Raw genomic sequence first — 16,867 nt, forward strand, 5'->3', positions numbered from 1 at the left:
TCTGGTGCTTTTAAAGACCCTTTCTAGAGATGTTAATTCCTTCCTCCATGAGGAAACTAAAAAAAAGACAGTAGAAGTTTTTACCAAGTAAGAAAAAATACATATAGCGCTTCAGTGCAGAATAGATTCTTTCTAGGGGGACTTGGAAATGAAGATGCCGTTCAAAGATCTCAGCCTGCCTCATGATCTCACCTGCCTAAGCTTAGGTATTTTAAATGTCCTGTTGGATTTTGATATAACCTTACATCATGCAGAGAACTTTTGGCATCCAAGCTGAAAGGTTCCCATACACAGAGTGTCTTGTGGACACTTGGGGACCAGGTCTGTGAAATGCCCTGAAGAGCACAGAATACTCACAGCTATCTAAATATAATGTCCTTCTAGGGTTCTCAGAAATACCTCTCTCTTTCTCTCTTTCTGACGGATAAGCATGAATCTTAGAATCCCAGCTCAGTTGCTTGACTTCCATTAAAAACACCTTGTTTAGTCACTTTCTTGATTTCACTCAAAGGCAGGTACCTAAATACTTCTGAAGAGTTGTCATTGTATCACTTCATATGCTATGATATATAGAGAAACATGTGGCTTTAGTTCCTGATTCAGTCTTCTCATTTTTTGTTCTGTACTTGAAAAGGTTACAGGAGTCTGATAAGATTTGCCTTGGAAGTTTTGCATATTGATGTCCTCCAAACCTGCACACTGATGGGTTCCACATTTCAGTGGGTGATGAATCCTCACATCATTGTTTTCTTACAGATAATTCATTTGGTCACAGGTAAATCTAGGTTCTATTCTAACCATATATATATTTTTTTTAAAGAACATATAATTTCTGAGGTCTGTGGAGAGGTCTAGGAATAAAAAAAATAGTATATTTTGGGGGGATTTGGGCAATATATATTTTATTTTGCAATATATGAAAAATTAAATATTGATACAAATATTATATACATATATATACATACTATATATATATACTTATATAGTATTTGTAGTAATGTTCTTGTTTTAGAAACACTCTATCATCCTAAGCAGACATCCTCCATTCTCTCCACTTGCTGTCTCAAGCCAGAATCAAGCAGTAGCATTATATGAAATATTAATACACTTCATTAATGCAGATTACAGTGTGCACCTGGTTGTTGAAGTAATTGAGTCATCTGCACAGAGAAAGCACTAGGCCTAAGCAATACTAAAGACTCGCTTAAAGCTTCAATACAGGATTATAAATAGAGTCACAGACCTCCCATGACTGCTTTTCAGTGAGCTTCCTTTCTCTGTTTTGGAGCCTCTTGTCATCTCAGCTGGCCCTATCATGTTATCACGCTGAGAAAGCTCAGGTTCCTCTTTGTACTTCCCACTTCAGAGTAGTAAAATGGAGGAGATAGTAAGCTTTGCAAAGGACCATTAATATTCTTGCAGTTAAAACTCAATGTAAAGGTTGTCTTTTTCACAACTGAACCTTTTTTTTTTTTCTTAAAAAGTGGACTATATTCGAAAAGAAATCGACTTACCATGCGTGATTCATCACCAATGTAGCTATCCCAGTGAAAATATCATGGACATCTGAAGTTAAACAGGCTGAATCCTGCCTTTGTGGGTTCCAGCTTTACAAAAGGGGCTAGCTTATGTGCCAGTCTGGGCTTACAGAGATGTGATTGGATTATTGTCACAGGATGTCTTCCTCTTCAGTGCTCTGGCCTCCTCAGTCTCTCATCGGTGAATTTGCCTTTACAGTGGGAAGATGATGTAACTTGCTCTAACATAACTTCCTGGTCCAGAGCATTTTCTGATGTATTGATATTACCAGAGCAGAACAGCTAGCTTCCTTTTTTTGCAATCACAGATCTGACATTCCGGTTGCCTATTGGATGTGCTAATGAGAACATCTGTTACGGATAAGATTTGCATCTATATTTCCTTGCAGGCCAGTTTAAAATCATTCCTCCTGACAATCCTGCCATTGGAGTCATTGGAAAAGGAGTCATCTTGCCCTGTCAACTGAAAGCTAAGACAATCTCTGAGAGACTTTCTGTCCAGTGGATATTTACTACAAACTCTGAAAAAATTGACGTGAGCATCTATGATGGAAAAAATACACAAAATCCAGTTACTGAAGACAAGAGATACCAGGGCAGAACAAATTTCTTCCACACTGAATTTAATAAGGGAAATGTGTCTCTTTACCTGAAAGATGTCATGGTCTCTGACAAAGGGAAGTACACCTGCAGCGTCTTTTTTGAGAACTGGTATGATGAAGTGGTTGTTGAGCTGCAAGTGGCAGGTGAGTGGAATGGCAGAAATGTTCTACTTCTTTCTCAGTCCAGTTGCAAAAGGCCAGTAAAGACTATGGGGTACTGCTGTATTGCATTCATCTGACCTATCCTTAGTCATGTGAAAGACCAGCATCTGTTATAAGCTGGGCTACCTGCATTGCCAGTGGACACTGGAGCGTCACTGTCTTTCTACCATCTCTTAAAGAGAACAGTGTTGTCCAGCTTTGCTTTACCAGCAGGTTTCCAGTCAGGGCAATGTTACTTTTCATTTGTTGTTGTTGTTCAAGTTGTTCATGGAAATATTAAGGATCAGCCCCCAAATCTGCCTCTATCAGGACTGTAGTAGTAACTTCCCTCAAACCTGGAAGTCTCTTTTTATCAAAGGCCATTATTTGTTCCCCCACTAGAGTATGCCATCAGTAACCATCTGCCAGAATCTGTAGTACCATGGCAAAGAGGAGCTGATTCAATACATATATGGCATATAAATGCCTCAGTTTTAATGTAGCACTGTAGGAAGAACTATTTAATCAGTGTTAAAGTTCCAATTTTGTTGAATTTATTGGTGGTGTTTACACATAAATCTGGGGAACACCTTCCCTTCACGTATTGTTTGGTCAGAGAATATCTATTGTTTTCTGGGGGGTTTTGAGTATGTTTGCTTGTCTTTCTATAGCTATAGGCGATGAGTCTTCTGTTTCCCTGGATGGTCATGTGGGTCAGAGCATTGGCCTCACCTGCAAGTCCCAAGGATGGTTTCCAGAGCCCATAGTGGTATGGCTGGACAGCAAAAGAGAGATACGGAAGGAGAAAGCGACCACCCAAAACGTGAAGACATCTTCAGGCATTTTTGACGTCATAAGTTCCATGAACCTAGAACCCAGATCAGACATGGAAGTATCCTGCAGAGTAGTCAATGACCTACTCAACACAGCACGTGAGTCCCGAGTCCTGATTTCAGGTGAGTGACTTCCAGGCTCAACTGCTGTCAAGACTAGTTGGCAGGCTGCTGTCCGTTGTCTCTCCATTCACCCTGGAGTAATCATGGACACCAAGCCCAAGCATAAATGACTAATGTTTAGATGGTGAACATGATAAGAAGTCCACCTTTGTGCTGTAGATTACTTGCTATATTCAACACGCATCTTAGCCACAAAGATTAATGCAGAGCTCTCATATGCTGTCACCTGAAAGTGCTATGCCAGTATAGAGAGGGAAGGATTTAGAAGTGCTGATGGGGATAGCAAAGCCCCTACATTGCTTCCAAGTTACCCAGCACAGTGACTTAAGAGATAGCAAGAGCATACTAATGGGAAATGCTGAATGTCTGCTTCCTTCCCTGTTTCTCTCCCCAATACCACCATGAATATGCTGAGCTTCAGGATGTGCCTCCCTCCAGTTTGGACTCCTTGTCTAGAAAGTAGACAACTTCACTTTAAAAGTGAAGGAGGGGTAGTTATCTTTTTCTTCTGAAGCACAAATGAATATTGTTCTGCTTTGCCAAAAACTTTTTCTAGTGGTTCAGTAGTTAAAATACTGGCTCCAGAGACGGGCTGTTCAGTATCTGTCCCTATAGGGAGGCAGTTTCTCCACCATGACTCTATCCATAGGGACCGAGTCTTAGTGAATGTGGGTATATGAAATGTAGGAGCACAATCTGATTGTTGGCAGATAGGCATCTAGCAGTAGCTCTTATGCCCTGGAGTATCTGACAGATCAGCACACAGATGGTTTGAGATTGAGGGGAGACCTGCAACCTTCAGGACTGACAGCTGGAGGCCATGAAGGTTACCCTACAGCAACTAAAATGGCACTAGGCAACTAAGTTTTGGCCACTGGAGCCTGTCTTAACTGTCTCACAACCAGTAAGTGAAAATATCATTGTCTATATTTTACAGATGCCTTCTTTCCTTCCACTTCACCTTGGATGACTGCCTTCCTTGTAATTTTATTTCTAACTGTAGCTGTTATTGCTGCTATAGCTTATAAACTGAAGAGTAAGTATTTCCATTTACAACAGCTATATGGAAGTTTTCATCTCTAATGCAAAACACAGTTAACGAAAACTTAAATAAACCTGTTAAAATCAGATTCAGAAAGAAGCATATAGGAATAAGAGGCAAGGAGGAGAAAAAGGATAGACGTACGGTAAAAAATGGAGTGTGGGTGGAGGCTGCATGTGTGTGAATGCACATAGCATCCTCAATTGGGAGATCACGTCTATGAGAAGCCATTTTGTATGACCACAGATATTCAAAAGCACAGGAAATGATTTTAGTTTTTAGAACAGTGGATTCTTGAAAACCTTCTCATTTTGAAATTATACTGCAATATTCTAAATAGGCCCCTTTTCTTAAAATAAATAAATAAATAAATGCTTCTTTGCTTGTTTTTCCAGGTAATTCTAAAAGAACACTGGATGCAAGTGAGTAATGAGGGAGCTAAATATAAACACAGATGAAAATATTTTAGAAGAAAAGTTTATGCTCCTTGTTGCTGACTCAGACGCAGTTTCTTGAATTATAGGAGTGATAATAATGAAAGCATGACCAGTATTTAGGTATTTCAATTCTATTATGCACTCAGGTGAAGTGGGGATATTAAGACACCGATCAGCACTGAGTACTGCCATCCCTACTTTAGCAACGAGATTTGTTTCCTTCAGTCATGGGCAGATCTAGTTGCCAGCGTAGATAATACTTGGAGTAGTGTCCTGCTATATGGACTCCAATATAGTCATCTCTTTCTGCTGCTCCAGAGCCAAGAGCAAACTGTGAGTTCACTCAACTGTTCCTTGAGACAAAAACAAATAATAAAAAAAAAAAATTGATTATAGTGCTATGTCAACATCAGTTAACAAATCCAATACAAAACTTTTTTTATCTGCCTTGAAGACAGGAGATGTTGCCTGCCTGCAAGTGAAAATTCTCCTTGTCTCTAGCATTTGTCCAGATTAGAGGTTATAGCAGGGTTTATTCAATATACACAGTGCTAGTGTTGCTGTTCCAGTAGAGCATTTTTCTTCAGGCACTTCTAATGTCTTCTGGTACTGAAATATTACTCCATTAAAACAAATTACCTTCTCTACAGAAATCAGGTGTTCAGTTTTCTACTGGCATTTGAGATCCTTTGATTAGTTTCACATATTATTATTACTGTTTTATTGCATTGTTAGTGGAAGTTTAAGGGAATAAATAATATTGCAACACGATTCTTTTTATTTTCAGAAAAAATGAAGGAGAACAAGGAAGAAGGTAAATACTCTTTGAAAACTGTGAGGATACCTTGAAAACATAAATTCAAAGATACTATTTTAGGGCACTTTGATTTCTTTGACATGAATTTCAAAAGTATCAGTCCTTTAAGCATTAAGTCACAATGGGCCACATTGTTCTTAGTAATTAAAAGGTATTAACCTCTCCATAGGTAGCCAAAAGGAGAGCTGTTCACTTAGGGTAATCCTCTGATACTTTCAAGATAAGAAACACAGCAAAAAAAGACAGGAAAGGACTATGGGGTAATCAAGTTTAGGGAAAGATCTTCTTGTTTTCTCCCATATGAAAGCTCCTGTTCTTCTCATGGCCCTTTGAGTTCTGCTCTCAGTTCATCTTTCTTGAGCAAAGGTAAACAGACAGAGTGATTGCACTAATAGATTGAGATATAACCTCACTGATAACTTCTGTGCACTGAAAATGCCATTGACCTATCCCAGGTTCATGTTCATTTTTTTCATAGCTGGATCACGGTCATTCATATATTCCTTCCTTTTGCCTCTTCTGTCTTAACCTGCTAATAATTCCCCAGGTGACGAGAGAAATAAACTTTTAAACAATAAACCTTGTACTGTTTAGTGCTAAATTGCACCCCAAAGCTTTGACTAATCCTCTAGTCCATGCAGTCTAGCCTGAATAAAGAAGTAACAATTTCTGCTGCGGTTTCTGCCATTTCTTTGCATCATCAGCAGATGTATTTCTTGCCTAAGCCAAATAATGATAATTGTAAACCAGATAGGTCTCAGATGTTTCTTAAGTGTGTAAAATAATAGAGCTCTCAGGGTCTTCCTGTGCTCCCTTATAGTCACCTATGAGAAACAGGCATGTTCAGAGAGAGGTTAATTCAAACTGTTTTAGACAGCTATTACTGGAGGAAATGCTCTTTTTGGGGTGGATTTCCTACACTGACTTTAAGGGACATATAAAGCAATTAGATGAGATTGATGCATTCATCTCTAAGATACCTGAAAGAAGTCAGATGAATGTCATCTCATCTCTGTAGCCAGATGCTAACTCTCCTCAGAATTTGTGTGCTACTTGACATGTTTTCCATTTGACAACATAATTCTCCATTTGACTCAACCTTCTGTACCTTACCAAAGTCCCAACGGATTATCAGGTCAATCATAGCTGGTCCTACAGTAACATATTACTGAAGAAAAAGAAAGCAAAGAGACTCAGGAAAAAACACTGTAATTCATATTTTAAAATCCCCCCTTGTTAAGTTTACCCTAAATATTTGAAATTCTTCACTCACCAAGTCTTTGGCCACCCTGTACCATCCTCAGATGGATAAATTTACCAGCCATCCTCACTAATGGATTAGCATGTCCTAGTCCTTGCATCGTTCTGGAATGAAAATCATATATACCTCAATACGTTGTTGAATCTTTACTTCTACCTTGGATATAGCAACGTGTCTGGATACCTCATTTTCCCTCTCTGTCCTGCCTTCAGAATCATGTTCAGCATCATCTTATGTAACAAACACATTAAAAAAAAACTTCTTTAGTGTTGTGACCATATGGAGATTGGCTTTAATCTTTACCCCATTCTCACTCAACAGCACAACAACTTATTTTTCTGTTATATCCTTCTATATGACAGAAACATCTCTTAGTCTGTCAAAATGCCCTTTTCAAAGAATAAATCATCTTGATTTTCAGCAGTCTTCACTTTACTGCTATAGCTCCTGGTTTTCAAGATAATGATTTCTGTAGAAATTAGTTTTTGTTTGTTTTTTAATCCATTTTTTTCCCAGTCCCATGTTTATCTATGCTTCATCAGCTTCTTTACATCACCAAAACCTACCAAAGGAAAAACATAGAAGTTGACTAAAAAAGTAATTCTTAATCTTCTGTCAAAATGAGGAAATATAAATGTCTCTTCACATCCTCAACACCGGTTCTGGTAAAAAATTAAATATAAAAATAATTTTTAGCAGTGTTTATCTTCAGATGTCTGTGACTCCATAAAAACAGATATATAATATAAGCAAATGTTTGGTTTAAAAGTTACTACTGCGTTTTGCTTCATAAGTGGTAGGGAAGTTTTACCCTATACTAGATGGTTATGTGATTTTACTGAGTCATAGAAAGATAGGCCAAAAATGCCAAGTAATTCAGCCCAGTCAAATATTTGACATCCACAGAATGTGTTTATTAAGAAAAATTGAGTTGACTAGAATAAATTATTCAAAGTAAGAGATTATTTCCTCCAAAGTAAGACTACATTTTCAAGGGAAAAATAAATATCCCCAAAAGAAAATCTGGAATTTTGAGTGGTCAGGGTTTTTTAAGAGAACTGCCCTGTTCATAAGGGGCAGGATTCTACTTAACTGCAAAAATAAGTCAAGCCTTCATCTCCTCCTTACCTATTCATATTATCTACATGCCAGTTAGCTAATAGTACAGAAATTGTCTCATTAACAAGAAAACAAATTTTAAGTATAAGTATCATGTGAAACTGTTACAGTGATAGCTATGTACTGTTTCTTTCAGAAAAAGAAAATCTGAAGGCAACATTAGGTAAGAATACAGTTGTTCACGTTCATTTTAGTATTTTTGTGTGTGTTATTTACATCCCTGAAAACTGTCATATTTCTGGTCTGATCAACTTCATACGTGGTAGTAAATCTTCACAATCATACACAAAAGCAAATGATCTGTAGAACATTTCTAGAAGAAATACTTCTGTATGTGTCTATTCCTTTTAACAGAAGTTTTTATTATCAGTTTGACTGCAAATTAAAAGATTCAGAACATCCATATCATCTATTTTCCATGCACTTAGTTCAGGTTTAATAACTGAGGACAATGGAATAATTCAAAAGCTCATTTTATCATTTTAAACTTCTAAATTAAGCTAATTGTTCACTCTCCACCACGGTAATATTTGTTCTTTTTCTTCTTTGTTGTTGTTGTTTTTGATCAATTTAGAGACACAGAAGATGACAAATGAAGCAGGTAAATACAATTCTACAACTGAAAATTTTAATCAAAACTTACAGGCAGAGTTATGTGACAATGAAAATAAGCTACTTCTTTAAAAACGATGGCAGCTTATTTTTATATGAATGGTTGTTATTTCTATTTCATTTTCATCACTGCTCAAAATTATTATTTAGTGTGGTTCTGCTGTTAAGAGGCTGGTGATACTTTTCTACCCATACAGAAATACATAATCTTTGCGCCTCGGTTGCTGACTCTACTGTTATCCATACTGAGATTTCTTAAAGCTCTAACTTATAGCTCCTGCTCTGGCTAGTAACTAGCTAAGTGTTCAGCTGTAACTAGCATCACAGAGCCCAAAATGTGCAGATCAGTCTCTGTATCCTGAGATGTATTGGCTACAAAATACAACTACAAAATAAGTACTAAAGAAAATGCAGTCTTATGCTTCTTATGCTTTTGCTCTTCCTTCTACATCACTTACTTACTATCCCTCAGCTCACCCACTGAGATATCCACCCTGAAAGGACACATACAGTCAAGACCCTCATGGTCACCCTCACCTTTTGGATGAGCAGGCCTTATGAAGGCCTGTCAGAAGACTCTAGGCATCCCAGATGTCATTAGACAACCTGTGCCTATGAATCCCCCAAAAAGGAGGATACTATCAATGCTTTCAGTACGGATGGCCAATATTGCTAATTGCACCTAGGGAACAGTCACACCCCAAAACAGACACCTGCACTGGGTCACCTGAACCTGCACACCAACTCTTTTGATTATATTCATTCAGACAGCAATTCAGTTGGTTGTGCATGGATATCCAGATTCTACTGAGGTGCCGTAAGGATTCCTGCCAAGGGTCCACCTCACACTCCAACAGGACACAAATCTCCTGTTTGTCCTGAGTGGCATTTGCCAGTTCTTTATAGATGTCTTAAATAATATCAGACAGCACTGGAGACTTATATTGGGAGCAGTGTGGGGCAGAGTTCAATAGCTCTAGAACATAGAAATTCTGCTGTATAGATGTGTTAATTTATACCTGAATCTTATTAATATCACATGCTTTTAAGAATTAAAGCTGACATATTTTCACACTGCAAATTTTAGAGTTAAAATCTTTCCACTATCTGCACAGCATTCTTCATATGGTGTAGCTGTTTATTTCAGTTCTTGCCTCTTAATGATTACCTTCATTTAACTCATTTAAGCTATTCTTTTACAGCAAAGACCGAAAACAGACAACGTCTTGGTAAGAAAATATGTCTTGAATAAATCTTGCATTCTTAAGAACCTTAGAAACAGCAAAGCTAGTGGGCATAGAGCCGGCCTATGTCTTCCCTGAGCGTGAAGCCCAGTGTAAATATTGCATCACAATGAGATTCTGTTTCTTCCTTCAAGAAATATGGCACATAGCTGCCTCCCAGGATTCTGAAATCTTCCTTGTTGGGAATTTTTTCATGCCTAATACTGCAAGAAAGCTACGGACACCTATATTGTGTCATGAGTCATTACATTATAAATCAGGTCTACCAGAACCATTGTGATGACAACCAAGAAGGAAATCATCTCCTCCTGGTCACATAGCCCAACCCACTGACTTGATGTCCTCTAGAAGCCTTACAAAATGCAAGCAAAGGCAGGCCAAGGCTGCAGGGCCAGTTTGTGCCCTTCCCCTTGGAATGCAATCTCAAAATTTTAAATGGCTTCAACAAAAAGTCCCCACACTGAGTTTTGGAGCTGTCTAATCTTCTTTGGCTTGGAGTTTTCCTGTTTAGAAAAAGGGGAATACAAAACAGAGAAAAAATAGTGTTAATAATGCAAACATCTTTCCCTTACAGATCGATACAATGTTGAATTGGGTAAGTGGTTTAAAAAAACTTATTTTACTGCCAGATGCACTGGTGCATGAAGTAGAGTAAAGCCAGCACTGCTACAGAATCACAGTGATGGCAATAATTGTACATGAGTAGACTGAATAGTTTAGTCTGAGAAGTATTTCACGACCCCATGGATTCGTAAAACATTAATGTCCATTGGATTAATGCCCATAGATTCATAAATTATTGATATCTTTTTCTTTTTTCTAGATTTTTGGGAAGCTCAGAGCCACGCAGGTAAGCTGACAGGAAGAAGGGTGGGGAAGTGGTGTGGCCAGCTGTCCGAGTTACCCTGAAATGACATCACCAGGTTTCTAGAGATGTACCAACTAAAATGGAGTCAAAGGCATGTGCCCTCACTGGGCTTCTTCTAAAGGAAATGAGGCTAGGATGTGTGTGTGTTGGGAAGTGTGAGAAAAGGAGTTGTTGAAAGGTGTCAAAGCATGAATGCAATGTCAAAGTATGAGGGGGCAATTCTGGAGAAGATGGATAGGCATGTGGAAAGGGCAAGAGAGAGACTTATTCTAGAGCGTGTGGGGGAAGAGCCACGTGGACTTGTGCCCTGAGAGAGGAGATGGCTGTTACAGCTGGAAGGTGCCTCTTTGCCCATCAGCAGCTGGATGCACTGCTTTGAGGAGTGTTTAAAGTCTTTGCTGCATCAAGGCAGCACTGCTCAGTTCCTGGAACCTTTCACCCCCTCGCACCTTGCAGACAGAGGTCCCCAAGTCACCCTGCTAATTGGATTATCCTGCTTTTCCCTTCCAGTACCCATTACTGTGAATGCAAACAGCCGAGACTTAGAGCTCCAAGTGTCTGGAGTGCTGGACACCAAGAGCAACACCACCTCTGAATCTGCTGCTCTGAGCGCTGCCTCCACAGTCCCCATCCTGGTGGGGCAGGAAGGGTTTGCAGCTGGGAAACACTACTGGGAGGTGGAGGTGGAGCAGCATCAGGACTGGGTGCTGGGGGTAGTGAGGGAGAACGGGAAACAAGAGGAGGGAGGTATACTCCCCAGGGAGGACTACTGGGCTCTGCACAGATCCCAGGCAGAGCTCTTCTCTAGTGAAGGAGACTTTAGGATTGAGAAGAAGCAGCTGAATCATTCAGTGATTGGTGTACTTCTGGACTTGGAGGAAAGGCAAGTCAAATTTTATGAAGCCGTGCAGATGATCCTCCTGGTAGCAATCCCTATAAGCCTTGGAAAGGAAGCTGCAAAAACATTTTACCCATTTGTGCCCAAAAGGGAAGGGACACTCAAACCTTTGTTCTGCGGCCAGTCAGAATTCCTGTCCCATTAAAAGCTCTATGAACAGGAGTGTGAGATCAAACGGATTAGAGAAAGCCAGTTCAGTGAGAGGGAGAGGGGGAAATTTAAGATCTCAGACATCAGTAATGTAAAATTAATCCAGAGGAAACATGCGGTTGAAACAAAAACAAAACCAGGAGAAAACAAGAAAGGAAAAAAAAAATCAGATAATGTACATAATTATGGGACCAAAGTCACAAAACCCTAAATAGATATCTGAGTTCCCATTATGGGTCAAGAAAGTCTTGCCGTTACAGCAGTGGGTTTAGTTAACTGAAGAAAGACTTGCAATTTAGGCAGTGCTATATAGCCTGCCTTGTCTTCTGCTCTACTCCAGAAGGGTTTGCGTCATCTTTAGGTCCTGTGTCAAAACTGCTAGCCAATGTCTTAGGTAGCCTAGTGCATGTCAAACAGCACCTGTCTTTAGGCAACATAAGTTTTTCACAGTGTTTCACCTTCATGTTCAGTTGAATGCCCTCTCTAAAGTTAGGCAAGCAGAATTCTACTCTCCCTCTATCAAGAAAACAAATAAATTTGTTTTGAAGTAAAAGAGGTTGTCTTCAAAAATTTTTCTTTTAATCTTTTTTCCTTTTTTTTAACAAATGGTATGCAGTTTGTTAGCATAATTGTTGTAGCAAAAAGAGTTAATGGCAGGTCATGACTGCCAAGAATGTGCTAAAATTTAAAATGTTACAGGAAAAGACTCAGAAACTAAAGGCAGTGGGAACCCTTCTTTGTAGATATTTTTCAGTAATAATTTTAAGGTCAAACAGGAAAGGTTATGAATAAAAAATTCTTTTTAAATAAAAGTCTTCCATTCCACTAAAAAAATACTTCTCTACTGTAGTAGTAGAGTCTGTCCAAACCAATTGAATTCAGATTCTGCTGTTTCTCACACTGAAGCATTATAACCATGAAGAGACTCTAACTTTATGGTTTCCTGCATCATTAATCACTGCACAGCATGCTTTCCTGCTCCTTGTACTGTACTCCAACCCAAACTTTTTATACTGGCAAGACTGAGTGTATTTATAACACTAATCAGCTTTTATCAGCAATGTGATCTTTCTCAAATCAATGTTCCAATGTTCAATGATATGTTTTGTGATCCAGCACATGGAAAAGGAAGAGTTTCCACAGATGCAGATGTTCAATGGGCACTCCTTATAGAGCCTGCAGTATGCCTCTGGTATGCCAGACTGTAGTCCTGTCTTGACCCCTGCAAGATCAGGGATGTCTAACAGATGAGACTGAACAAGTGGTTTAAGAGAAATGTCCACATTCTTTTGCATAAGGTAGCAAACACCCGGTGAATCTAAGCCCTCCCGATTTTTTAGAAGTCAATGGATTTGGGTTGATGTACACTAACCAGTGTTCTCACCTGTTTTAAAATAGTTTATTGTATTAAAATCATTAAAGGAATTCTGCAGACTACACGCTCAGTATTTTACCAGAAGATTGACACGACATAGACAAGCCTAAAGGCTTTCTAAAGTGAGACTGCAGATGGAGAGAGCAGGCAGACTGGTGGCATTTTAAGCTGTATAACTTTTCCTCTAAGCAGGTTCAGGGTTCAATGCTCTTCCTTTGAATATGGGGCAGATATTTGTTTCATTTTGTGCTGAAGCTCACAGTGTAAGTTCATCATATAATGCAAGGACCATTTCTGAAAGCATGTGTTGGGGCTAGCATGCACTGCATTATTCCCATTCAGTGCTTTAACATATTTCTTTGACTGTGGGGCAGGACTGAATACGGATCTTTTCTTTTATACTTAGCTTTTTTCTGCCCATGAATGAAGATGAAACCCTTTCAATTTTTATAGTATGAATAAGGTGCATTTGCCACCTCCACTCTTCATGCACAGAATAAAAGGTGGTAATTTTTTAGAACCTGTCCAGCCCGAATTCACATGAATGGGAAAGTCTGTCAAAATTTTTCCCCACCAGGAAGTTCACAAGTAAACATCCTTCTCAACTGTCTCTGTAGCCTCTAATAAGATTTAGAAGAGTCTGAAATAAGATTTAGAAGAGTCTATTGGAGCCTTTTCTACATCATGAATGTGACAACTTTACTCATTCCCTGGTAAGACTTTAATTGCTGTCAAGATATTTTGCATGAGCACAGAGTGAAAATCTGTATTTCAATTTGTAACACACAAAATGTTCCTCCACACAATTTCCTGCATGTTATGGGCTAGGGACAGCTATTCCTTTAAAAGTCTTGCACATCCTCTGAATCTTTTTCATTTCTCTTTTTCAAAATTGTTCTCTCTCTTTCCCCTAGTCTTTCACACCAGCACTTATCTGTATATTTTCTGGCACCTCCAGGGAAGCAAGGTTCTAAGTGCTCCTTCTCTCTTCCCCATTCAGTGACAGCAAGGGATCATTCATCTCTTTCTGCATCTCTGCACATAAGATGATCCTTAAAATTAGAATTCCTGACCTGTGACATGGTTTGGGCAGAAAGCAAGTCTGAACCGAAAGGAACTGTTTTGCAAAACAGGTTTCTGAGGCTACGGATAGCACTTGCCTGCAAATGGTGTGCAGAAGTGCCACTGATCAAAAAAGATCAGAGCTGAGCATTATTTCAAAGGACAATAAGTAAGAGTGTGGAAAGAGTTTGTTTTGTCAGAAGAAAACACTCAGAGAGACAGGTACAAAAATTCCAAGGGCTATGCTTGGAGGAAAATAAAAGATGTGGGAGAAGATGAACTCACACACCGGATTCTTCTAGCTGCCAGTGTGCACTTCCGAGCATCATAAATTATATATGTAAATTATCATCTCATCTTCCTCCAGTCTTCTCCTCTTCTAACTAAACCAGGCAAAAATCTGCAAGGTTCAGTACCTGTCTCGGACTGTTGTAACCCCTGTCCCACCACAGGGGAGACGAAGGGAGGAGATCCAGACAAATCCGTGCACACATTGCCACCCCTAGTTATACCACAAGATTTGAGGAAAGATTTCCTGCAGTTACCAGTAATCATTTCTCCTTTAGGTTATTTTCTGAGTGATAGTCCTGAAATAGAGAGTGAGAGGACATGGATGCTTGTCTGCATGGGAATACACAAGAGAATTAATCTGAATTCACTCTTAAAATACAGGCATTAACTGCTTTCAACCCATGTTCTTATTCAGAATACAAGAGCCAAAAAACAAAGGGAAATCAAACTGACAGTTGCTCATGCAGAAGAGTAATAGAGAGTGGAATATGGTTTCTCTGATGGAATACTGTCTATTTCTGTAGAGCATACAGAAATTCAGCTTTCCCAAAATCAAACAGGAGGGTCACAGCTCCCTGAGAAAGCTCTCAATAACTATGTCAGACCAAATAGAGATGAGTTTATACCCAAATCCCAGATACTGCAGGAGTTTAAAAGTGAGTTAGAAACAACAGCTGAAAATGTGAAACTAGGTAAAACGCCTGGCAACTCTTCCCCCCAGCATGGATCTGGAAAAATAACTCCATGTTTCAGGCATTCCAACAAAACTCCATGTTTCAGAATGCCAACAAAGATGCCAACAAAGATGGAAAAAAGATAGATTTTATGAAATGAAAGAGAGGAACAGAGTTGCTGGGAGACAGTCACTGTTCATAACATTAAGGTCCAGACTGAGATGCCTGAACAGAATGTGCAATTCAATTCAGAAACCTCCATTTACAGTCCCTGGAGTCTAGACTCCAATGACTGAGCTGTTTTGAAGCTATTTGAGAGAGAGCTGTCTGAGAAGCCTCAGCAGAGGCTCCCCGCTTCTCTTGGGAGCTCTATTCAAGCTCAAGCTCTCACCCTTGGGCCCTTCCTGAGCTACTCTGCAGCCATGCCCATGCCTGGTCACATACCTCATTGATCTGGACCAGGACCCTGACCTGCAGCTTGACATTGGACCTGCTTCATCCCAGCAGATCTGTTTGGTGATCACTGTTGTCTGACTCTGGTTACCATCACCAGACCTGCTAGACACACTTTATTCAGGTAAAGTGAGGTTGTGATCTTTGTTGGTGAGCAGACATGCCCATGCCTGCTTGGCAATCAATCACTTTCAGCTACTGGTTTCTCTTCCTTTTACCCTCCCTTCTGGAGCAGCCTGACCTTGATACTCCCTGACAGGGGTGACCTAAAGGCTCAGTCCCATAAAGTGACCTCAGGTTGCAGTTGGGTAAGCATAACATTTGCTGAGATGGAGTACTGAGGGTTTTTGGTTTGGGGGATTTTTAAATAGTATTTGAGGGCTATTGCCATGAAGGAGAGAGCTATATTCTATTGTGTCAAAAGGTTTGATTGTAGTAACATGCAGAATCTAACAGAGAGAGGCTAGTGCTTCGAGGAGTGGCTCGGAGCAAGTCCACACCATACAAACAGCAGTAGCTAGAACCAAGTCTTTCTCTGCAGCCACATTTAACTCTAGACTGTAAGTTATGAACTATTGCATAGGAGAGAAGCAGTTGACTGGTCTCACAGTTGTCTCACTGAACGAGAGAACACTGTTAAACCATTGTAGCTATCTGTTCATTAGGATTTAGATATTTCATATTCATCTCTCCCTTTACCTTTCTGAAGTGTTCTTTCTTTAATGAGCCTAGTGAATCAATGCATCAATGCAGCAGTTCACGCAGAAGGGACCTTTGTTTCTGTTCCCTGTGGTGTACACTTCCTCAAGTATGGTCGTGACACGCCGCAGGGCGCGTTCCCCAGCGGCTGTTGGAGTTGCTGTGTCAGAGGCTTGGACCCAGACCGACCCTCTGACAGTAGATGCAGCTCTACAGGTCTCAGGCTGCAGGGAGTGCTTGGGGCCTCTCCGGGAGGCCTGGGCTGGCAGCCAGCTCTCCTGCAGGAGGTGTGCTGCTGTTGGCGAGTTGTGTCGTCAGGTAAGGGAGTTATGGGAGGAGGTCAGTAGGCTGCGCAGCATCCGAGAAGCAGAGCAGGAGATAGACAGGGTATTCTCGGAGACTGTACAGCTCCAGGAGTCCCAACCCCCTGCAGCAGTGGAGTTGCCAGAGGGCTCTGTGCCGTGTGAAACGGTACATCATAACATCGTAGAAGAAGGCTGGAAACTGGTCACTGCTCGTGGGAAGAGAAAGGCTCCTACTCCTCCTGAAGACCTGAAGCTGAAGAACAGGTTTAGTGCCCTCCAGGATGAGGAGGAGATGGGCATGGCTGCCAGGGAAGTACCTGGGA

General features: G+C 40.1%; 1 protein-coding gene across 1 annotated transcript; it reads left to right on the forward strand.

Moving 5' to 3' along the window:
• The first annotated feature begins 702 nt into the window (after positions 1-702).
• LOC106495870 (butyrophilin subfamily 3 member A2-like) lies at positions 703-11,680 on the forward strand. Its single transcript, XM_067314268.1, has 9 exons — positions 703-775; positions 1,928-2,284; positions 2,953-3,237; positions 4,175-4,273; positions 4,675-4,701; positions 5,504-5,530; positions 10,344-10,364; positions 10,593-10,619; positions 10,950-11,680. Exons 1-9 carry the CDS (start codon positions 703-705, stop codon positions 11,678-11,680), a joined length of 1,647 nt encoding a protein of 548 aa, XP_067170369.1.
• Positions 11,681-16,867: the final 5,187 nt, after the last annotated feature.

This window comes from Apteryx mantelli, chromosome 34 (genome assembly GCF_036417845.1).
Source record: "Apteryx mantelli isolate bAptMan1 chromosome 34, bAptMan1.hap1, whole genome shotgun sequence".
NCBI lineage: Eukaryota > Metazoa > Chordata > Aves > Apterygiformes > Apterygidae > Apteryx > Apteryx mantelli.

Excerpts from the sequence above, each read along its gene's own strand:
- LOC106495870 (XM_067314268.1), top strand. The coding sequence starts at position 703 with ATGGGTTCCACATTTCAGTGGGTGATGAATCCTCACATCATTGTTTTC. Across the intron at positions 5,531-10,343 it reads GAAGGAGAACAAGGAAGAAG|ATCGATACAATGTTGAATTG; the intron begins GTAAATACTCTT and ends TTTCCCTTACAG. Across the intron at positions 10,365-10,592 it reads TCGATACAATGTTGAATTGG|ATTTTTGGGAAGCTCAGAGC; the intron begins GTAAGTGGTTTA and ends TCTTTTTTCTAG.